Raw genomic sequence first — 25906 nt, forward strand, 5'->3', positions numbered from 1 at the left:
TTTCCATAATTCAAGTCCATCTCTATATTCATTTGGGGCATAAATAGAACAAAGGCCAAAATTGATATCTCCTTTATCAATGGCAATCCACACAGCTCTATTGCATGGAGAAGCTCCATAATCAATCACATGTTGTGCACTGTTATTGGAATGCAATATAATAGAGCGACCTTTAACTTTTTCATGAATAGTGGAATAATGAAAAGAACCCTTCCAAATAAATTTAAGGTTTGTTTCCAAGGCAAAATTAGCAGCCTTCACCTCTTGTAAAAGGACTACATCCTTATGTCTATCTAGGTTTAAGAATCTCCTAACAATATATTTCCTATCAGGGGACTTGACATTCCAAGAGGTCAAACGAAAGTCCATTCAAACAATCCTTACAAGGTGTCCATTTGTTTCCTAAAGTCGTGAAAGCATTTAGGAATGCTTTCTTCATTCTCTTTCCTCTTGGAGGAAGGTGTTGGGGATTCCTTAGTCCTCTTCTTCCTCTTATGTTTGGAAATATTTAACCTGTCATTTCCAGTGGGAATGACCTTATCCTTCAATGCCAGTTTAGGAATGCTTTCTTCAGTCTCTTTCCTATTGGAGGAAGGTGTTGGGGAGTCCTTAGTCCTCTTCTTCCTCTTATGTTTTGAAATATTCAACCTACCATTTCTAGTTGGAATGACCTTATTTTCAATGCCATTTCAATAATAGAGGGAGATATAGAAAAAGGAACTAGTTTCCTTTATGTGGCTTCCTTACTATGCAGTGACTCAATAGTTCTTGCAAGGATCTCTGTACTATTTCCTATTTTTTTGCAAATTTGATATCATTATATTAGCTAGTAGATCTTGATCATCTTTTTCCATTTCAATGAGACTTTATACAACTTTGGTACAAGTTTGGGGTCTATTTGCAACTCTCCACCTACATCCAAGACATGCAATATTATGCCCATGCTTGGGTATATTCGCAAAGTTCAGATAGAGAGCATTATCATTGTTATCCTTTATCGGGCTACTTGAAGTCTACAAGGTTTTATGAATTTGTTCAGTACCATAACCCTCTTTGTTCAAGCTAGTGTTTTCAATAATTTTGGGGTCTATTTGTAGACTCGTCTAAAAACATCATGGGACTCATACTTCAACCATCAATGGTTTTGGGGCCACCTAAAAGTGTTGAACACTCCTTTTGTCTGTTGTCAACTTTGGATTTAAAGGAAATTGACAAACCACTAGAATTTAGTAGATTCCAAGTAACTTGATTCTTGGTTTCAATTTCCTAAACAATGTTCTTGACCACTAAGGATGAACCACTATTCAACGAAGGTTTGTTACTTCTTTTACTATTGTCCTTATTCAAGTTAGGCTCAATTGGGGAAAAGAATTCAAATTTACCAAAAACAGCTTCTTCACTATCAACATTTTTCTTATTGTTACTATTGTTTAAGGTCATATTATGCCTAATTTTGTCCAAGGCGAATTGTTGTGCATTCTTCTTCTATAACTTTAAGGTAGATTCCAAATCTCTATCATTTTCAATCTCCCTCTGAGGGTTTTGATCCAATTTCTTAGGCACATTCTCAACAAGACTATGAGGGACCGAGGTACTAGTGTCTACAGCATCCAAGGAGTCAGTCAAAGTACAATTCATATTAGCTTTCAAAGAAGGTATACTAGATTCTAGGGTTATTGAGGTAGCTGGTTTCAAAGAAACATTAGTGCAAGTCCGCATACAACTTTGTCTAGGTGAATATCAATTTTAGATTTATCAACCCTACCCAATTTAGTAGGGGTAGTTGAGGCAGGGTTGTCAAGAGAGTCACATTTAGAATCAATTGGGTGGCTAGGGCAACCAATGAGTAGCACACCACCATTATTATCCATGGAGCTATCTTTTGAAACAAGCTCCAAGTCTGTGACCTGAGCCTCAGGAATGTGATCATTTATGTTAATAGCACTATTATCAGGAGATTCTAGATTAGGGTTAGACCCCACAATATTTGTGGGCAAATATTTGTCAGCTAAATTAGTCAAGGGAACATTGGTATTTGATTTTGTTTAGTACCAAAGTTGTCAGGTCTGTTTAATTAAAATTGTGCATTTTTTCCTAATATGCCCTTCTCTTCTGTAAAGATAGCAAGCATTTAGCCCTTCCAAAACTTCAATACTGCAGGAAAAGGTTGTTCCTTCAATGTTCATATCTATAACCTCATAGATTTCGACACTGGGCAACAAAGAAATAAGTGCCCTAGCATCCATATATGGGAGAATGGTTTTAGATTCATCGATTCTAAGGACATTCCCAAAAGGGGATAGCATCTAGGGTAAAAAATCCCACAACAGAGGGGGTACATTTTTAACTGTTGCCCAATGAGGGCAAGTTAATGCAATCATTTATTCATTTAGGGAATTTGGCAATCAGGTTAGGGCATAGAACATACAATTCCCAATGTTCCAATAGTGTTTGCCAACAAAAATTTCTTACATTTTATGTTCCTTAAAAAATATTAAAAAGAGACCTCGTTGAATCATTCTACAAAATAATATTTGAACCCCCAATTTTTTAGCCCAAACACTCTTTAGCCATTCATCTAAAAATTTCTACACATGGATGTTATTAAAATCCACCACTGCAAGAAAAATGGCAATGTTTTTTAATCTAGTCTTTTCATTATTTAACGCAACAAGCATCTTATTAGAGTAAAGAGCCAAGGGCCAGTGGGAGGACACTCACCTTCTCATCCTCCCTCTAGCCCATCCTCGATGCCTTTGCCATCAATCCTTGTGACAAATTTTGCAAAGGCTGAAACCTTGGTATTTTCCTCCACAACCACATCACAAAACGTTTTTCCATTATCTTTAATACCAAATGCCCTTTATCTTTAATACCAAATGCCCTTTCCGAGCCATCAAGTGGGTCACTAGATATGCTAGTACCCACTTCCATAAAGGCTTTGTATTGCAGCCTTAAATACACCCACTAGCGTAAATGCAGAGTAAACAATCCCACAATAAATGGACGCAAGAAATGGAGAGCACAACTGAACAACAAAACATTAACTTTCAAAACATAAACACAGAAATCATGAGGAAAAACAATAGGGACAAGGAGGATACCATATAGAGGAAGCCACCAAACCTTAATGGAGGAGGGCCAACGCTTCCACAAATACACCTAGTCACAAAAACCCTAGGCACTTGAATGCTCAATCTTCTAGAACCTTCTCACCATGCTTGTGCTTTTGGATAATCTAATGCAAATAGATAAAGTGTAAAGCAAGATCATATTGGAGGTTGGAGGCATTAGAGGATGGAGGACTTTTATCATCTCAAGATAGCTTCTCATTCAGAGATGATTCGTTGCATGAGAAGCACCATTTCACATTATGTCCATTCATGGAGAAGGGGGGGGCTTGGCTTTTCTTGATATTTCTTGTAGGTGCATTTAATGTATCTACATTGGTTGAGGTTTTTTGTATAGTAGAGGAAGGATTGTTCTAACCACCCTAGACTTTTTTATTTTAATTTTGCTAATGATAATCATCAACATGAACATGCGAATTAGTGTTACACTGCTGTCATAAAGTTTTGATATAAATAATCCATGTACCTTCAACTGCTGTTACAAAATTTTGAATGCATAATCATTCTATAAACTAGCAATTTGTGATATAAACACCAATATGAAACACCCATGTGAAAATACCTAGAAAACTGTGACGAGATTGAGTGTCACGGGTGTAAACAATCACAAAGAATGATGTTTTTGGCTAGGTGAGTTTATGAATAGGGACACACACATTCATTCACAACAATTGTGATTGGAGACGAACACATCCAAAGTGAAATTATGAATAGGGACAAACACATTCGTTCACAACAATTGTGATTGGAGACAAACACATCCAATTGCATCATTTCTTCTTATTATTGGGAACAAACACATCTATTCACACAAAGTGGGGTATAGGTCTTCATTTACTCATACAAATCCTTGAGCTTTCTTTTTCAACCAAGGGAATACTTATGGTAATATTTTCATCCCCTACCAAATTGCATGGATCACCAATCATTGCAAATGCTAGGTGTAATAGAGTAGATCACCGCTTACAAGGTTCACTACCATCAATTATAGACCAAATCTTCATTTTCTCTAGTCACTTGTGACAACTTGAAGCATTTTTGCACATTATGTGAGGAAAGAATAACCTCTCCCCTTGATGTGAACTTCTCTTCAACAAACCATGTAAGTGTTGAGTACCACCAATCATGCACTCAAAGTACATAATACAACAAGTATCATTAGTATTAGCTATAACAACTATGGTACTATTTTTACCATTGTCAATTAATATTACAATTTTTCTTTGTTTGTTAATAAATAATTTAATTATTCTTGTTCTTTTCATTATTTATTCTTTTAACAATTGTGTGTTGAGCACTCACTTGGGGTGCACAACACATTCACCATGTGATTGCTGCTACAAAGGCTGAATTCCCTGAATTGCCAACTTGGAATAGTGTTTTCCCCCCCACATAGATATCTTTTGAGGTTTGTTTGGATGACTCCAATTCAGATGCCCTTGCCAACTCATCTGCATATATGTGAAACTATCTTTGGATATGATAGTATTTCTCATGATGTCCACTTGAGGATTAATGTCTATAATAACTTGAGAAATAACACAGTCCTCCTTTTTCTAATGTTGTTGATTCCATGGCCCTCTTTTTCTCAGCCTGAATGGTATATGCTTCAATCTCATCAATGGTATCATACGAACTCCTTCATACCCATATATGAATGCCATTCCACATATTTCTCACCGCTTTATCACTCTCTAGATCACTATAGATAATAACATATTTCTTTAGCACTGGAATATCATTTGGGATTACTTCTTTAGTACTGCTATATCATTTGGGATTGCTTCTTTGGCACTGCAATATCATTTGAGATTACTTCTTTAGCATTGCAATATCATTAGGGATATCAACCAGTTTGTTTATGTAGTTTTGGTAATGCACAATGTGCACATAACAATCAACAATGGTAGCAAAATGTCAAGCACAATGGGTACCACTTTTTTCCTTCTCAAATAGATCCAAACTTAGACAAAAGTTGAAAGGGAAATGAGGATAGATCTCAACTAATGCAAGAGCAAACCGTAGTACGATAGTAACAATGCTTAGCAAGTTCCCACAGATAGTGCTATGACATGTACAATACCTATGAAATATATGATGATAATTGCAAAGTTCTCAAATCTCATTCTCCTCCTCAAATGTGATAGCAGAGGATACTCTTGTGGCAGTCTATCCATCCATAGGAGGAAGATTTGTAGCAAATTTAATAGCATTTACCAAACAATCACACACAACTCTGATACCATATTGGTTTTCAAAAATGCTACAATTCTATAATCTTGTTCCAAAGAGACATAATACTTATTTATAGGACTTAGGTCTCCTATATTGTAAAAGAGCTCATATAACCACTCCTTTGTTGAGAACACAATTATACTGAGAGGGGGGGTGGAGGGTGAAACAATATAGCAGCAAACTTTTACATTTTCAACTTTATATTATAAGCATCTAACTTGATCTCATTAACATATTCAAATTATATTAACATTAACATGAATCTTACTATTATGTAACACGAGCTATATGCATGGAAACCTTTATAGGAGAAAACCACTATAAAATAGGTTCCCTATATATAGAAAACTTCTTTTACAAATTTGTAGGTATCAACCCACTAGAGGCACCAAGCCCTCATTCAAATTTCCACCTTTTAACGAATGATGGATGATCCTATTCTTCACAAGTTTGCTATAGCTCACTTCTTCAAACTGTCATAATCTCCTTCCCAAATCTGCTATAACCTGGTCATAAATCTGCCACGGAAACTCTCTCTCAAACTGGTGTATGTACTTGGTTTGTCTTCTTTTCATTCACATACTTCACAGACTCCTAAAGATCTTCTTTCTCTATAAAACTCTCATCTCTCAATGCAAATATATGTAATCTTCAAATGGGATGTTCATATAAAACAACACATCCTTTCAACTATACACTCTTTAACTTTAACAAAGATTGGTTTCCCAATCTGCCCTTCTTAATCCTCTTTTTAAATCTGCATACTTCATTTATTCACGACTTCTCATTTATCTAGCATTTATTCTTCTTTTACAAATCTGCCTGCAGATATGTCTGAGCATTTCATACACACCACACACTTTTAGCACACATCAGACAATGAATCGCATCTCCCTTTTATATCTTTCATATGACCTTTCATAGAAAGGCTGTGACTTTTTAATGTGAAGACAACCACTGGTAGCGACTTTTCTTAATTAAAATAATTTCTATTTTAAACTTTTTACAACTGCACCTCATCACTTGCTAATCGCATCCTTCAAACATAGAATCACACCATTTACCAAGCACTACTTTGTAATCACTTTCTAATCACATCCTTTGATCATTTGCTGCTTTTAAGTGACAGTTCGTTGCTTTGACTTTAAACATTTTCATGCCTTTTTGTTAATGACTCTTTATCAAACCGATCACTGCTCATAATGGAAGATCACTGAGATTGCATATATGGATCGCTTGCTTCATTAACCCGCCATCTCCAAAACAAACTTCTTTATGATGTATGACTTTGTTTCTATCATAATCGAAGGTTTCTGATTTAGATTTATGAAATGGGTTTGCTATCATAGTCGTTTTTCTTGAATCGTCTGTCTCAGTAGACCATAGGCTGTAGATAATAAAATCAACCATTACTAATCAAGTCGCTGCACATAAAGTCACTTCCATAGTCTATAATTAAGGAATTATATCTTTCACACAAACATTGCTCTTAGTCATTGTTTGCACGTTAACAAATTGGTTGAAGTCGCTGTCCATTGTCAAACAAATCTGAACTTGTAGGAGATTGCTGCTTATTAGTTTAATTGCTGTTTGTTTGTTTTCATCTTGCAATCAATTCGCACCAATTCATCCTGTAATCGCATCTTTTATCTTTGTTTTATAAATTGCTGCTTATGTTTGGACTATATACTTCTTAATGATATACATATCGCTGCATCTAATATAAGATCGGGCTATGCAGTATTGTTGTTTGTTCTGACTTCACCACTGCTTGATCATATTTTAATTGCACATTTTCACCAAGTCAATCACTGCCTATAATGGAATCAACATAGTTGTTGTTGATGTGTTTTTTTAGCACTTCATACACAGAATAAAATACAAAGTATTTTATCCTCTCTTGAACAAAATCCTCTTGAATGCTAAGCTATGTGATCATATGAGGTTACTCCAAGACTTCTACTATCAGGTCTTGATGTGTGGATAACTCAATGGTTTGATGTGATATTGCTGGAATCACAAAGGGGGGTTACGTTTTGCATGAATGTTGTTGGAACATGGAAAATTACTATTGTTGGTGGTTCATGTGTGGTGCATTGGCTCCATAAAATGCAAGTCATCCAGACCTACCAATAGTTACACTCATTCTTGTGCACCTATTTTCAGCATTATTCTTGTCAATCTTACCCCTTATCACATTCGTATGTTTGCATACCCCTATACATTTGCTTTATTCATGACCTAGTCACACCTTTCTATGCACACTTTCCACCTCAATTAGGCCCCTTAGTTATCTTAGGACAAGTTTGCAATTGTGGGGCCATCCCCACAATAACATACTCATCCCACCCCATTTCAAAAATTCAAGTTTTGGCCAACTCCTACCTTGTCACTTCCTACATAATGTTGACTAAACACAAATTTTTGTGGTACATTGTTATGTCATTGTATTTAAATGCATTCAATGCTTTCATTCTGAAACATCAAGGACTCCAAGATCTGAGAGCTTATTCACATATCACTTGATTGTTCACACTTCAATTGGTGAACTAAAAGGAATCTAGCATAGCATGAGCATTCCTAGGAGAATTCGCATAACTAAGTATTGTTGCTTTTTCTAGGGGTTGATCTATGTGAACTCCTTTGCAACCTAATGATGACTCGCTTAAGCTATTTTTGAATACCACCGACCCTCGGGCTATCAGATTGGAAGAAGGAAAAATGATACATTGGACTGTACAAAGAAAGAAAGTTAGGACACATCACAAGACAGGTTTGTTCGTGTAAATAAGGTCATTATCATCTAGTTAGTTTATCACCTGTAGTGTCATAAATTGTCACCAGCCCAATTTACACCTCATGTTTGTGCCCCTACTTTAGCACGCCTCCCCCTCATCTCCTATTCGGGTCCGTTCAATGCCTTAACTCCAGTTTTGATGCCATATTCACTTACCAAATGACTCTTTCGAGGGGTATCCTCCACTCTGGGTCTAAATTTTGGTCCCTGATTGAGGAGGACCAAGGCACCCTGGTCCCCTCAATGGGGCCCAATTTTCAAGAGGAGGATGGGACCTATCTCTCCGACAGGAAATGAAATTGGTGGCTCTATATGACCATTGGAGGTCTACCTAATCGGTTAATTGACCTAGGATCCCCTATATAAAAGCATTTGATCAACCTAATTTCATCCTATTCATGCTAAGTCTCCATATTCAAGCATTCAAGCATTGAAGCACTCATCATCAAACATTTTCAAAGATCTTCAAGGCTGCATACTCTTCATTCAACCATTATGGAGGAAACTTACACCATTCATATGCAAGCATGTGTGTGTGATTAGGGTTTTGTCATGTTCATGCCATTTCATACAACATATCTAATTACATTCAAAAAGAAAAGCATCATTATCAATCATTGCAAATTTGAGGTATATCTTTCCATTGTTTATTTTCCATTGTTTATTTCAATATTTGTAATATTTCATTCAAGGTTAATTCCTAAACCGGGGTTTGACTTAGGCAAACCTCTATTCCCAACCTATTTCCCCTTCTTTCTGTGTGTAGGAAGCAGGTACAGAGCTACGATCTTCAAAATTGACTTTATTTACAGTGACAAACAGGTTTCCCTTTGGACGGCGAAAAGTGCAGAGGACCGGTGCGATGGGCATACTAGTACTAACATTTCAGGAGCTCCTTCTGGGAACAAATCTGAATACACTTACATTCCTCAAATCCAGTTTTGTGGCTCGATCCGACGGCTGTAGTTCACTATTCACGCATAATTACTTCAATTTCTGCACATTTACCCTAATTTCAGCATTTTACAATTCAACTTAAAAGAGGGCAATCAATTCAAATCCAGTAAATCAAAAAAGGATTCTTAGCCCTATCCTTGCTGATTTGTGGATAGACCTATTGGGTTTACCCCTCTTTTAATGTGGTGGACCCTAAGTATAAATATCAGCGGTTTTCATACATCTAATGGTGGAAACCCTAATATTTTCACCATTACATCACCTTTTTTAGGTTGGCCCATTCACACATAGCTTAAGTTTACTTAGAGATTATCAATTCATTTGTCTTATAGCATGTGGACTTCACACATGTCCTCACATTGATCTCATGTGAGCTAACATGTGTTGCACAATTGGAGGGGTAGTCAAACATTCAATCCTACCTTCCTATCTCCTCTTTGTTTCCTTTATATGCAAGGCTCTCATTGTAAACACATACTCTCATTTTTATTTGATAGAAATGCTTTTTTTCTCATTATTCACTTGTGGAAGATATCATTGAATTTTACATTTAGATCTCTATTGTTCCAACATTGTATTAGAGCCATGAATTGCAAGTTTCTTCTTACATTTTGGTGAATTCAATACTCAGCCCTATCAATAGAGCATTGTGAACCCAAATGAACATCACCATTGAGTTTGAAAAGCTCAAGCAAAAAAATAGCATTTTGTTTCATCAAAATCAGTAACTTCGACTTTTTGCCAAAAAAAAAAAATGTGCTTGTACCTTCTATTGTACAGTTGTACCCTATACAAAAATCCATTTCTGTATGAAAAATTTCAATTTCAAAGGCAAAATTTATTTATATTTTTTGCAATTCTCAACATTTTTTTTTAGTGAATCTGTTTGCAGGTTTTGGAAAACAAGTTGTACAGTTTTTATTCCTGATACAATTTTTATTCCTGAATAGGAAAAGCAAAGAAAGCAGTTTTTTGCTTTTATTTTTTCTTGGGGGCTAAGTTAAGGATTGAAATGCTTTGCTTCACGATTCACAACCAAGGAAGAGGATAGATTTGTTTGGATATGTAGGATGAAGTTAGAGCCATTGATGATGTGCTTTATTCAACTTTTTTGCTTTGTTGAAAATGGAGTTGCTTTCTTTGGCACCTAGCTTGTAAAGCATTATATGCTTGAGCTGTATTTCATTATTGGATGACAATTTGAAGAATTTGGTGATACTATTATGCTCTCTATATTTCTCTAGAGAAGGGCAAGATGTAACTCTCCATGTTAAGGCTATGAACCTACAAGTGAATTGTAACTTATTTGTTGCAGATTAATACATTGGTTTGATGCTTTGAAGAGTGGGGTTTTTTAACTGAAAAGCTTTTCCCAACGTATATTGGTGTTTCTTCTCTTCTATCTAATTCTTCTTTCATAAGTAAAAATTTACATACAGTTATGCTGTTGCAATTAACATAGAGCTGTGAGCTGAATTATCTTTCCTCAAAGGGTTAATGCAATGGAAAATTAACTATGTTTGTTTTCACTTTAAAGCTGTACTAGTATGTTCTTGTATTGTGATATTAAACATTTAATTAAGAAAACAAAAGATATTGAAGGTTCATATTAATTCTCAGAGGTCTTTTTGGGATGTACTTTTTCCTTTCAATTGGTATTAGAGCTCCAATTCCATGGTTTTCAAGTGCTTTCTGTTTTTGCTTTCACGTATTGGATGTGAAGGTTTCATGGTGTTTAAGGTTTTGGGTAATTCTTCTATTAAGATTTCTTATCCTAGCTAGCTTGAGGGAATCTATTGTGAAGGAATTGACTAATTATTAATCCTTGTTGGAGTGGAAGTCTTGCAGTTGATCTTGTTTTTGGGTTGCACTAGACATTTGAAGGATGGAGAAGATGGAGTTTCATGGTGTTGATCATGTGCATTCATTTAATGTGATATTGATCTGGAGCTCCTATTTGACAATGTGTAATAATCTTGATGCATGGTGGTTTTCTTACATTCTATGTTTGTATGCAACAGAGTATTCATGTTGGGTGTCTGTTCTAGGCTCCTTGGCAATATGGAGAAACTTGGGTTGTCATGACTATGGTGTGATGTACTTATGTTGGGTGCTTGGATTAAGTTCTTGGCATTGGAAGGCATTGTTTCATTAGCCCCGAATGCATGTAGGTTATGAAGATCATTGGATGATCTAAAAGCTTTTCTAATAGCCTCGCTCCTTTGTATGCATGTACATGATGGTGGTTATGGAGTTGGCCTACAAATGGGCCTGGAATTCCTAAACCTCTTCCTTTTTTGATTGATTGTACTTGCATGTCTTAGCTTCATGTTGGATGGATCTGAGGGTTTTATAGATTTTCCATTCAAAATCTATGGTTATGCTTATCTATGCTATTCCATTGTTTTGTTTAACTATTTTGGTGTTTTTCAGACTTGTGAGTCTTCCAAATGATAAGTGGATATGGATTTGCATGTGTTCACGAACATGGTGGTTTTATAGGTTTTACACGATTAATCAAAACTTATGGTTTTGTAGACCTGCATATAAGCTATCTATATTTCCCTTGTGGTAATTTTGGATGCAAAATAGTTGCAGATTTGCATGTATGCTTTTTTGCATGGTGTGAGGAGGTTTGTTGCTTTCTCAATGACAAGATGTTTGTATATAGGTTGTGAAGTTGATTTGTTCTTTATATTTTAAAAGTTTTTGGACAACCTATTTCCTTTGAAGGTTCTACAATTTCCCTATTCTACTAATAGTTGCAGGTTTGTGTAGATTTGGAATATTCTTGGTGGATTCAAATTTGCACAGAGATGGTTTTGCAAGTTTTGCATGTTAACAAAAATTTGCGGTTTGTAGATCTATGGAAACTTGTTATGTTCTAACTCTTAGAGATTTTTGGATGGAAACAATTTCAAATTTGCAAGAATGCTTTTTATTACTTGATTATGATGCTCAATTGTTGATTTGTTTAGCAAATCAAGTCTACTGGTGCTTTGGTGTTTGAGTCTTGAAATCTACATGTTATCTTCTTTAATATCTCAATTTTACATGTTACTAATGTGATGGTGAGTTTGCATGTTGTACTATTTGGGATCTATGAGTTGTGCAGTTTAGTGGATTGTCTTTAGCATTGGTCGATATGGATTGCCTATATCCACAGATCTTTTAACATTTTTAATGTAGATTCAGGTAGTTGGCCTTGTTTGTGGTCATTTTCATATTGGTATGGTATTTTGGGATGAGAGGATGGATAATTTTTTAGTACTTGGATAGTCAATTGTTGGGATCAGAAGCATATTTATCACGATGTCATGTTAGCTTGGTTTCATTTCATTGGTTATACTTTTCAATGGGAGCTTTTGATAGTGATGGTTTATCTTCCTAGCTTGGAAATCTTGGTCTTACATTGGTGTTATTGAAATTTCAATTGTATGTGTGTAGACCTGGATGATCTTCAAATTAGGAGGAGCTTTTATCATGATGCTTGGAGAGCTCAATATCGCGGTTCAATGGGAGTGTTAGTAGTGATTGTGAATGCATCATTGGTGATGCATGATCTTCTTTAGCGTTGCAAATGTTTTGGAGGGGATCTTAGAACCTGTTGTTGCAAAAGGCTTCTTTCACATTTGCATGCTCCCCATGTGAAGATAGTTACCTTCATGTGATTGGAGATGTTTATCGATTTATAGTATGCCTCGTATTGTGTCATGGTACACTCTTGATTCTAGATTTGAGTTTCGACATAATATAGTTTTTCTTGTGACCAAGATGATTGCACTATTACATATGATCTCCTAGGAGGAAATGTTTAGATCATGAAGTCATGGTTATGTTCATGTTTTCATTCTAGAGATGTGTAGTTGGAACAATGATAGTTGATCTTGTGTGGTTCTCTTGGTACTGTGTACATGATCACTTGCTTGATTACTTCATGATGATGCTATGTTGCATTTTGGAGTTTGACATGGGTTGATCTGATACAAGTGCTCATGGATACTTGGAGACTAAAGTGAGGTTAATGTTCTTGTGTTTGGAGACACTTATTTGAGATAGTTGGTGGTTTCGATAAAAAGAGCAAAGAGCTTTCACTTGGTATGGACTTGAGAGGAGATTGTTCTTGGAGTGATTCATGTTGACTTGGTTATCCTGGAGGAGTATTCTCATTCCCACTCTTGGCCTTCTCAAGCAATTTGTCATCTAAAAAGGTACTAGCCCATTCTAGTTCAAATGAGTTTTTTTTCATCTTGAGCTACAAGTAGATGGTTTTGGAGGATTCATTTTGAAAGATGGATAGTTCATCTACTAATGCATTGTGATTCATTTATGATGGAATTCATTGATTATGAGGATCATAGGAGATGGTGTATTGGGTTGAATTCTTGACATGAGAATGGTTAGTGTAAACACATAAATCTGTCCACTTAATTAAATGAATATTTAGTATTTATATGATTATTTAACCATTAATTAATTCATCCTCAACCTCTTCTCCTATTAACTAAATAAATTATTCAATTTATTTAAATTAATTCATTAAACCACACTAACAATTAATTAAATGAATAAAGCATATTTGTTTAATTTAACCTCTTTCCTCATATTAAATAAATAAATAAATATTTATTTAAAATCTCTAAAACTCCCCCCCCCCACTTGCATTCTCGTACAAATGCAACTTGCATAATTTTAGTTGAAATAAATGAATTTTATTTTAATTAAAATCTTATTTTCTCTCACCCACCAAACCCACTTGCATCCTAAACCCATTCTAGATTCTTATAATCCATTCCAAATTAGCCTAATCCCCCCCCTAATTATTGTCACATTCCTAAGTAAAGAGATGTCACTTCTCAAAACCTCCAAAGTCTTTGAAAATCATTAAAGGTTTTTATTCTCCAACAAGTTAACCCCTAAAGTCTTCCAATCCATTAATGGTTCTTACATAATCATTTATGGCTCTTACATAACCATTAATGGTTAAATTCAACTCACCCACATGGTTAGAGGTTTTCCATTTAACTCAACCCTCATTTAACTCATAGGTCTCTTCAAGTATTCATTGCTTTGACCATGGTTATCCCCACTAACTTTTGCACTAGAGTTTGTCCATTGGATAAAGGCATTATTCATTGGATAAAAGCTTTATTCACTAACTCAAGCCTAACCAAACCCTCCCAAGGTAACCTTCATGTCATCTCAAACATTTAATGCTTCTTCCTTCTCCTCTCAAGCCATCTCATGTTGACACTTGTCATTGTGGGATTGGGTTGAAAGCCATCACATGGATCACAAACCCATCAATCTTGGCCCTTGTTGAGATTACTCAATCTCAACCATCCATTTCTCCATTTTTCCTATAAATAGAGCTCATTCCTTTTTCAAAAAGATCCAGAAATCTTTATGCATCAAACTTATAGTTATTTTGAGAGAACATTTAGGAGCATTTGTTTTGTTATTTTGCTAAAATTAACATAGACTAATTAGGTGCTTTCTCATAATAGCTTATTTACACTTGCATAGGCATTTGTTCTTAGTTTCATAATCTTGAATCTTCATAAGACATCCATGAATAGTGCAAAAAGATGAGAGCTACACTCATGTGGAACTTGGAGAGGAGAGGAACAAGGGAGGAGTAACTATGAGCATTGTGATGAGCATCTTGGGGAGTTTCCTTTCCCTTTTCCATTTTTGTATGCTTCTTATTGTTTGTTTTATACCTCTCTTGATATGCATGTTTAGGATCATAGGTTCATTTGTATTTCGTTTTTGTCACTAACATACTAACGATTTGAACTTGTCTTGTGCATCCTTTTTAGCGTGCATCAATTAGTTTCTCTTCTTTCCTTTGTCTTTTGTTTTTCTTTTTTCCTTTCATTTTTATATTTTTATCTTTATTGGTTTTTATTTATTTTTATCTCTTATTTTAGTTTTATTTTTTTTATTTTTAGTTTTCATTTTACATCTCTCTTACTTTGCTTTTTGTTTGTTTTTGTTCTTTCTTGTCTTCTCCTTTGGATTTTCATTGATTTATTTATTATTTTTTCCTTTCTTCTTTTCGTTGCCCCTTCTTTCTTTGGTCTTCGTGCCAACCCACCCTCTCATCTCTCTTTATATCTTACCCAAGTCTGCAACCTGCTATCTTTCATCTCCTTGAATTCTCATTTATCATGATGATGGATCACAGAGTGTGATCTGAAATGTTGATGTTAAAAATATTACACAATCAAATCCAGAAGCTCTTTCCTTATTATGGTTAGTTTGAGTTTGATCTTCTTGGTTTGAGAGCCTTTCATCCATGTTGGTTACATGATACATATATTATGTTTGATCTTGGTGATTGAAAAAGTTGGATGTTGTTATGTCTTTTTCTGTTGGGGAGTTATGAAGATCATAACTGACATAGTTTGCATTTAGAGGTGTATGTAGAAAGATTCTACAAGTATTGATTTATAGTGTTTCTCTCTTTGGTATTGGTTGTGATCCTAGATGTTTGGATTCACATGACATTGGTTTTGAGGTTTAATTGGAGCCATGGTGATCACTAGTTTTTGGTCATGTGTTGTCACTTGTTCGTTTGGTAATTACATAAAGGTTTTTATTATCTCTTTCCATTGTTGGGTGTGAAGAACTTGGGAGAGCTTTGGAGACTTGTTGTGAGAGATGTTTTTGCAGTGGTTTTGTTTGCAAGCTTTACATATCGTTGTGAATGTTCCTTTGTACTACATGATTTTGGTAAGCACCTTCAATGTGATGCTATTGGTAGACCTGATATGCCTTGTGTAATGTCCCCACTTTTAAATATATTTTAATAATAATAATAATAAAATTAAAATAAAATAAATAAAAAATTAATTTAAAATTTGATTAAAGTTAATGAATGGTCAAAAGGCATGAAATGATAAGTTGTGACTCCCCCAAATATGAGGTATAAAAGGGAGAAGAGAACTCATTTGTAGGGGGGATAACTTGGGGAATTAGAAGTGTAGATCTAATTTAAATAAGAAGTGCATATTCGATTGTGAAAGGTTGTGTCCCGTTCAAAGGGCAGAAATAATGAAGAGTTGCACTCTTTCAAAGGATGATGATGGTGAAAGGGTGTGTCTCTTGCCAAAGGGAAAAGATGATCAAGAGGTGTGACCTCTCCCACACATTGAAAGATATAAAGGAAAGCAATCAAAAGCATCCAGTGACATCAACATCGATCAGATCAGATCAAAACTATTATTAAGTTACAAGCAGTAACATCCTTGTTCTCAGTGGTATGCATGGGGATGTGCTTAATATGTATGCTTAATATATGAAGCCTGATAATGTTCTTATGCAGAATTTAATAGTAATATTAATATAGACTACAATATGTATGACAGTGATACTTAATTTCATATACATTCATAGTACATGAAAGACCAATATATTAAATAGTCTAGTCCTTGATCTTTCACCAATGCCTTTGTGAGGATAGATTGGTTTGTGTAGGGAGAGGCGAAGTAATTCCTCACAAGACAGGTAAGTCCCAAGATGGGGTACGGACAGGTTTTCCTAAAACCTTGAGCGAGAAGTCCCAAAATGGGGTATGGACCTGTGTTCCTAAAACCTTGAGGGAGCCTGCTTGTAGATTGGTTTCCAAGCACCCTAGCATAGTAATTACCCATCCTCCATTAGAATTGGGGAAATAATAAGGATAACCTATAAATATAATTGGTTATTGATTATGAAGAATTAGTTGTTCTCTAATCTCAAAAGCTTAATTTAAGGCATAATAATATTTAATAATATATGTTAATTATTGGTAAACTGGCAGCCTCCTAGTAGGGGACATTACAAATGGTATCAGAGCTTTGATCCTACCATCCTACAGGGTAAAGACAAATCAAGGACTCATTCTAGTCAATAAGAAGGAATGTAACAATACATGTATTTGTGTGTATGCTCTGTGTTTGCATATATCCATGTGTATGCTCCGTGTTTGCATATATCCATGTGTCTGCTCCGTGTTTGGTTCATGCCTGATATACATGATGAAGAGTTGTGACCTCTCCCTCACACTGAGAGATATAAAGGAAAGGAATCAATAGCATCCAATGACATCACCATCGATCAAATCAGATCAGAACTTTTATTAAATTACAGGCAGTAACGTCCTTGTTCTTGGTGGTACGCATGGGGATGTGCTTAATATATGATGCCTAATAATGTTCTTATGCAGAATTTAATAGTAATATTAATATAGACTGCAATATGTATGACAGTGATAATTAATTTCATATGCATTCATAGTACATGAAATACCAATATATTAAACAATCTAGTCCTTGATTTTTCGCTAATGCCTTTGCGAGGATAGGTTGGTTTGTGTAGGGAGAGGCAGAGTAATTCCTCACAAGACGGGTAAGTCCCAAAATGGGGTATGGACAAGTGTTCTTGAAACCTTGAGGGAGAATTCCCAAGATGGGGTATGGACCTGTGTTCCTGAAACCTTGAGGGAGAAGGCCCAAGATAGGGTATGGACCTGTGTTCTAAAACCTTGGGGGAAAATTCCCAAGATGGGGTATGGACCTGTGTTCCTAAAACCTTGAGGGAGAAGTCCCAAAATGAGGTATGGACCTGTGTTCCTGAAACCTTGAGGGAGCCTACTTATAGATTGGTTTCCAAGCGCCCTAGCATAGTTATTCCCCGTCCTCCATTAGGATTAGGGATGTAATAAGGATATGTTATTTTATGATCAGATTTTAGGGTAAGCAGATGTAAGACAATTTAATCAAATTTGCACTGCATGTACCCTAGGAAAACCCTCCAACATGAGGGAGAAAAACCCAGCAACAAATATCTCTATTATAATTATCAAATAAGAACAGAAAGATGCTTATACAATGGTCAAATACAAGGACCAATATGAATCGCTTCACTCCTTCAAGCAATATAGATAACTTGATCTGATCTTGAGAGTCCACTATCTTCTCTAGGTATACGAACTATTTTTGAAGTTATGCAGTTTGTTCTTGATGTCATTCGATGCTTATGGGAAGAGATCGGATCCTCATTTATATCCAATTGAAGACACCCTTTCACCAAGGTTCGGCCTCCTTTGAAACAAGGCAACTTTACACAAGGGTGGCAGAGTTTTGCAAGGTCGAGATTTTAGAGTTGGCTTAAACAAATATGCAAAGCTAACGGCTAATTGCATATTTGGATTTAGTCGACCAAGGAGACTCACGCCGCTACAATCGTCAACACTCCCTCTTAGCTAGGGAGGAATCCTTCCTGATATCTGTGTCATGGAATGACATCCACCATGGCTACTCCCAGAGGGTGGAACAGAGTTCACCATGGACAAACCGTATTCCACGTCCATACAATCTATCGATCACCCCTGTTCATCATCCTATCATGAACAGTCACTACCAACTCGGTACAATCCTCCAACGTCTATCGTACACATCAGCAATCCAGCCAAGTCAGCGCCCGTTCAACCACTGTCCACCTTCAAGTTCATCGCCAAGAGGAACATTATCGGCGAACATCTGGGATCTCAAATCGATAGTCCAAGTCTCCCCGACGTCCTTTAAGAAACATTGAGACGACGAACATTGGCAAGAGACATATCAATCCAACTGTCAACCTTATCCGCAAGAGAACAACCATCAGCAAATGTCTAATTGAAGTCACTAGTGATATTTGATCTCCACATGTTTCGTTTTGTCATGAAACACGGGATTGACAAAAAGCTTCACACAACTTTGATTGTCACAATGAATGACCTCTATTGATTGTCCAAACAATCCTGCAAGGAGCTTCCGAAGCCACACTGCTTCTCGAGCTGCCACACATGCTGCAATATACTCTGCCTCTGTGGTGCTCAGTGCCACTAAAGACTGCTTCTTGCTACACCAAGAAATCATAGCAGACCCCAAACTGAAGCAACAACCAAATGTGCTCTTTCTGTCAGTTACACTACCGGCCTAGTCAGAATCAGTGTAACCTTGTAGATTCAAATCTGCACTGGAAGTATATCTCAACCCATATCCTATAGTGCCACGCAAGTACCTCAATATATGTTTTGCTACAACTAGATGAATATGTCTTGGTTCACACATAAACTGACTAAGAGCACTCATTGCATAGCAGATATCAGGTCTAGTATTGACTAGATACATCAATGAACCAATCCGTTGTTTGTACATGGTAGGATCTACCAAATTTGAACTAGCTGCAGACTCACTCAACTTCTTCAAATTTGACTCCATGGGTGTAGACATGGACTTGCAGTCCATCATTCCAAATCTCTTCAAGATATCTATGGTATATTTCCCTTGACTTAGAATAATCTCATTGGATCTTTGCCATACCTCCAATCCTAGAAAGTAATGCATAAGACCTAGGTCCTTCATTTCAAACTCAGAAGCTAACTCCCTACATTTGTCAATGAGATGATCTTCTTCAGTAATAAATAAATCATCAACATAAAGAACCAAAATAAGAGCCTCGCCATCAATTACCTTGAAGTAGAGATTTGGATCTGCATCATTCTTGAAGAACCCCAAGCCCATCGATCAATCCTCTCATACCAAGCATGAGGAGCCTTCTTACGGCCATACAAAGCCTTCTTTAGACTGCAAACATGAGACTCCTTCCCATGAATCACAAAACCATCAAGTTGCTCAATGTAAACTTCCACTTCGATCACACCATTAAGGAATGTTGTCTTCACATCCATCTAATGTAGCTTCCATCCCTTTGCTATTGCAATGGCAATGATAGTTCTGATGGATGTATAGCGAGCAACCGGAGCAAATGTCTCCTCATAATCTATTCCCTCTTTCTGAGAGAATCCTCTAGCCACAAATCTTTCTTTGTACTTTTCAATACTTCCATCAGCTGCATGCTTGATCTTGAACAACCATTTGGAAGACACAACGGTTTTCCTTCAGGTCTCGAAACAATGTCCCAGACATCATTCTTGATAATAGATTGATATCTTTCATCCATAGCATCCCTCCATACATGCTGACTTGAAGCTTCCTCAACACTGGAAGGTTCAGATTCAATGATATCACTCATTAATGCAACATAGCTTGAAAACTTCTGAGGTCTTTTGCTTTCTCAGAATGTGCCTCTAGGAGCTGCAATTTTATGCCTCCTACGTAGTTTTCCTATCCCAAAGAGGTCTCTTCCGACTTATGACAATGTCTCTTGAACCATCAATAGGTTCCAAGGGCTCTATTGGTTCAGTAGACTCCCTTTGAATCTCAAGAGTATGATCAACATCCATATCTTGAGGAGTCTCCTAATCTTCATTATCTATCTCCATGCATGAACCTTTAGATCTCCTAAATGCACCATCTTCTTCAAATGTAACATCTTTGCTAACCTCTATCTGTTTCTGACCTAGAATGTAAATCTTGTAGGCTTTTGAAGTTTCATTGTAGCCCACAAATATTCCTCTATTCCCAAAAGATTCTAACTTGGTTCTTTTATCTTTAGGAACATGAACATGCACTAGACAACCAAAGATTCTTAAATGACTAACTTCAGGTTTAACCCTTGTAAAGGCTTCTTCTGGAGTCATATTCTACAATATTCGATGGGGACGCCTATTTTGAACATATATTGTTGTTCTAGAAGCTTCTACCCAAAAAAAGGTTTGTAGGTCTTGGTCATGAATCATGGCTTTAGCTGCTTCAACTATGTACCTATTCTTTCTTTCTGCAACCCCACTTTGTTGTGAATTGTAAGGAACACAAAACTCCCTCTTAATTCCTACCTCAATGCAGAAATTATGAAAGCTTGCAGAAGTGTATTCACCTCCATTATCAAACCTTAAGACTTTGATCCTTTTTCCAAACAAGTTTTCTACTTGGGCCTTAAACTCTTTATATCTATATAAGACTTCTTCAGACTCTTTAGACCTCAAAATGTAAATCCAAGTCTTCCTAGAGTAATCATCTATCAAAATTACATAATACAAAAATCCACTTAGGGATGCCATTGACATTGGACCGCATAAATCAGAATGTACAAGATCTAAAATTTCTTTTGACCTACTTTTTTAGTATTTTTACCCATGGCACAACTTTTACAAGTGCCATCATGCTCATGGCTGAGCTTAGGTATGCCTTTAACCATTTTCTCAATGATGGAAGGGCCCTAAAGTGCAAATGAACAAGTCTTCTATGCCATAGCTCACTGGAACTAGAAGAGTTATGTAGAAGTGCCTGAACTGGACAGATGGACAGCTTGTACAGACTCTCATGCCGGTTGTCAATCACACATGTTGTTTGATGTTGGAGTTCTTCGGCCAAGCAAGAACTTTCCCTTCTAAAAATGCAACTTGATAACCTTTGTCTTCCAAGGCTGAAATGGATACAAGTTTCCTCTTGATTCCTGGCATGAACAAGACATCACTTAGATGGAGGGGGATGCCAGATTCTAAGTTGAGAGAGATGGCTCCAGAACCTTCCACGGAGTAGCATGCATCATCTCCAGTTATCACTTGAAGATTGGTCTTCCTTTCCATCAAATCTGAAAGATGTTCCCTATAACCCATGATGTGTCGAGAAGCACCACTATCAATCAACCAAGTGTTGTTGTTGGTTGGAACATTGCTTGATAGAGTAGAGATGAATAGAAACTCTTCCTTGTTGGTTCTAGATTCCTTTTGAGGAGATACTTCACCAACATCCGCCATAGAAGCATGTTGCTTTGGCCTTGTCAAACAATCTCTTGCATAGTAGCCATACTTGTCACACCTGAAACACTGGATGTGGGAGAGGTCTTTCTTCTTCTTAGAATTAGGTGCAGAATCTGATCTTCTATCTCTGTTTCTCTTGAAGTTGCCTTTTCTCCCATCTCTTCCTTTCTTCTTTGTAGTTTGAGTGGCTAGAGCATGATTGTCTTCATTGTGAGAGCTTCGGCCATTTCCTCTTGCAGCCAACCTAGATTCTTCTTGGACACAATCTGCACGAAGACGATCAAACTTGGGCAATTTGGATCTCCCACTAATACTTTGAATAAATGGTTCCCCAGATTGAGGGAGACCATTCAATGCCAACATGACTAGATCTTTATCTACAACTTGATCTCCAATGGCACATAATTGATCCCTCAACTCAATAATCTTCATGAAGAATGATATGACTGATTCTCCTTTTGCCATTTTGATTTGTTTCTCAGCTTCATTGGCTGGTTCAGATATTTCATCCTTTTCTAAGAACTCAAGAAGATTATTTTCTTCTGGTGCAATAAGGACTCTATATTTCCACGAAGTGAAGTTTGATGCACCTTCAATCCTATCCTCAATCTTGAGTCCGTTCACCATTTTCGATTGCTAAGAATTACTCCTTAGGATGAGAAGAGTAGAGAACTTCACTGCTTTAGAGAAATCTGATCAAGATCTTCTTAAACCCAATCTGATACCATGTTATTTTATGATCAGATTTTAGGGTAAGCAGATGTAAGACAATTTAATCAAATTTGCACTGCATGTACCCAAGGAGAACCCTCCAACATGAGGGAGAAAAACCCAGCAACAAATATCTCTATTATAATTATCAAATAAGAACAGCAAGATGCTTATACAATGGTCAAATACAAGGACCAATATGAATCACTTCACTCCTTGAAGAAAGATAGATAACTTGATCTGATCTTGAGAGTCCACTATTTGCTCTAGGTATGCGAACTGTTCTTGATTTCATTCGATGCTTATGGGAAGAGATCCGATCCTCATTTATATCCAATTGAAGACACCCTTTCACCAAGGGTCGGCCTCCTTTGAAACAAGCCAACTTTACACAAGGGTGGCGGAGTTTTGCAAGGTCGGGATTTTAGGGTCGGCTTAAACAAATATGCAAAGCCAATGGCTAATTGCATATTTGGATGTAGTCAGCCAAGGAGACTCTTGCCGCTACAATCGTCAACAGGATAAACCCTAAATATAATTGGTTATTGATTATGAAGAGTTAGTTGTTCTCTAATCTCAAACACTTAATTTAAGGCATAATAATATTTAATGATATATGTTAATTATTGGTAAACTGGCAGCCTCCTAGTAGGGGGCATCACACCTTGGTTATTTTTAGACTTGCATTACCCATGTAGTGGGAGTTCCTAGATATGTATGTTCTTCATTGACAGGTTTGCACATGGAGTTTAATTGTGGTTTATGGGTTGGATTTCATTTTGTTGGCATGAGTTTACTAATGTTGTTGATACCTTAGAGGCATGGATAATTGGATGGTTTAGTATTTGTTATTGTTGTTTTTTCCAATCAAATGGTTTTTTATTCAATTTGGATGTGAGAAATCAATTATGGTTGTTGTTTCCGAAGATTTTTTTGAACATTCGTGTTTGATCTTGTTCTTGGAGAATTTTTAGACTTCAAGGTTGTGTTTTGATAATGAGTTTGAAGTTATATTGATGCTTCCGTAAAGATCATGAGCACAATAAAGTTGTGGCAGTATTCTGTGGTTTGCATTAGACTCTTGACAAGTCTTCGACAAGTGGGAGAATGTTGAGATTAAGGTGTCTCAACCTTTGAGTCTTAACATTGATAATTAATTTAATTGATTATTTTGGTGCATATTTATTTATCCTAAGTTGATTATTTCCTAAGTTTTCCATTCACTTTGTGGGTCCTCTTGGAGAGTTCATATCCTACATGGCAGGTGAAGTCAATGGCATGTTTCCTATTGTGTAAGAAAACAAATATGGTGTAATCCCTATCTTTTAGAAAATGGGTGCCCACTTTGGAGTTCCTATGATTTAGAGGATTGAAGTCAAATATTTCATGTTAAAGATAAAAACAAATTTGACAAACTCCTATGTTTAGAAGAAAGACTTGCTGTGCAAGTTTATATTCCTGAATAGGAAAAGCAAAGAAAGCAATTTTTTGCTTTTATCTTTTCTTGGAGGAAGCTTTCTTTGAAGATTTACACCCAAGGAAGAGGATAGCTTTGTTTGGATATGCAGGATGAAGTTAGAGCCATTGATGATGTGATTTATTCAACTTGTTTCTTTGTTGAAGATGGAGTTGCTTTTTTTGACACCTAGCCAGTTGTATTTCACCATTGGATGATAGTTTGAAGAATTCAATGCTACTGTTATGATGTTTGTGTTTCTCCAAAGAAGAGCAAGATGTAAGTCTCCATGTTAAGGCTATGAACCTGCAAGTGTATTGTAACTTATTTAACGCAAAGGGTTTTTAACCTGAAAAGCTAGTGTATTGTAATTTATTTGTTGCAAAGGGTTTTTTACCTGAAAAGCTTTTCCTATGTATATTGGTGTTTCTTCTCTTGTGTGTAATTCTTCTTTCTTTCATCTTTTAAAGTATTAATTTGCATATCCTTATACTGCTGAAATTTACATAATCTTTCCTCAAAGGGCTAATGCAATGGAAATTGATTATGTCTGTTTCCACTTCAAAGCTATAGTAGTATGTTCTTATATCATGATATTAAACATTTAATTAATAGGAAACAAAAGATACTAAAGGTTCATACTGATTCTCAGAGGGCTTTCTAGAATGCTCTTTTACCTTTCAACTTTTATGCAATTTTTAAAGGGACACTTAGTTTTGGAAAAGTTTTTCCCTGCTTTTGATAAAAATTCATGGAAAAACTGTGTTCATGGGCCGTGGAAGAACTAGGAAGGAGATTTCATGGACTCTTATATGTTCAAGAACGCCAATTGTTCAAGGAGTGTTTAAGGCAAGCTGGAAATATTGCATTAAACATTTCTCGGCTTTTTAAAAATGTACAAAGCACAAAAGAAACAAATGTAGTTTTTTGACGAAGTCCATAAAAAGTCTCTCAATTCTCTTTTGCCAAACATTATTCAAACAAGTTAAAATTCTTGCATTTTTTGTGAAAAGTATATCATTAAATAACGATTTTAGAATCCGACGGCCTAGATTTCATTTATTCGAAAGGTGTGTTGAAAGCTAAATTTACAGTAAACCAACCTGCAAAGTCTGTTAACTTGTCGAATCTGAAGGCAGCAGTTATTATGAAGAACACCAATTGATATGCAACCTGAAAAAAAATTTAAGCCGCTTAAAACATTTACAGGTTAAATTATTAATACCAGAATGCAATTGACAAATTAAAATTCTTACTTACAGTAACGATTGCAGTGATGGCAAGAAACTTGTCGTCCAAAATCGCCATAATTTTCTGCGCGCAAAGGCGGGCATTCACAATAACAAATTCACTTGTTAATTCCATTGTCTTTTCGTTTAATTAATATGAGTGAGAGATTCTGACTCTTGTCTTTTCTTGTCAAGTAACATGAGAATGTGAGATTCGAACTGCTGACCGAGCTATCGGCGAGAAAACAAGCTACGAGTTCATTTGCCTGCCTCTAGTTCGAAAACTTCAAATTCAGCCACGAGATAATATATTTTATAACTTCGATGAGAAAACAATAATTTAACTAATAATAATTTAATTTATAACTTCGATGAGCAAACAATAATTTAACTAATAATAATTTATAAGAGTTTGACCTTTTCTTGTCATCAAACGTCTGGGTTTATTTTGCCTGCCAGGTGTAAGGATGATATGTTAGGTCTATGGAGAGGCTATTTAAAAAGTGAATGTCGGTGATCTTTAAATATGTCAAAAAGAAAATTCAGCTTAAGTTTTATATGATGTTTTTTAATCTAATAATGCTATTTACATAGCTTAAAATATATAGTTATTGAATTAAGAGAAAGCACTTATTAAAAAAAAGGGTTGGTTGGCTAATAATACCACACTCGCCCTTGAGGCGGGTGTTGTATGGA

The 25906-nt window shown here is 36.0% G+C and overlaps 1 protein-coding gene across 1 annotated transcript in view; it reads right to left on the minus strand.

Moving 5' to 3' along the window:
* Positions 1-25495, minus strand: part of LOC131034290 (uncharacterized) — an 81856-nt gene extending 56361 nt beyond the window's left edge. Inside the window, exons 1-2 of the mRNA XM_057965740.2 lie at positions 25242-25495; positions 25085-25154 (exon numbers count right to left, since the gene is read on the minus strand). Coding sequence (XP_057821723.2) covers positions 25085-25154; positions 25242-25346 — 175 coding nt within the window. The 5' untranslated portion in view covers positions 25347-25495. The remainder of the gene's footprint in view (positions 1-25084; positions 25155-25241) is intronic.
* Positions 25496-25906: the final 411 nt, after the last annotated feature.

This window comes from Cryptomeria japonica, chromosome 3 (genome assembly GCF_030272615.1).
Source record: "Cryptomeria japonica chromosome 3, Sugi_1.0, whole genome shotgun sequence".
NCBI classification, from domain to species: Eukaryota; Viridiplantae; Streptophyta; class Pinopsida; order Cupressales; family Cupressaceae; genus Cryptomeria; species Cryptomeria japonica.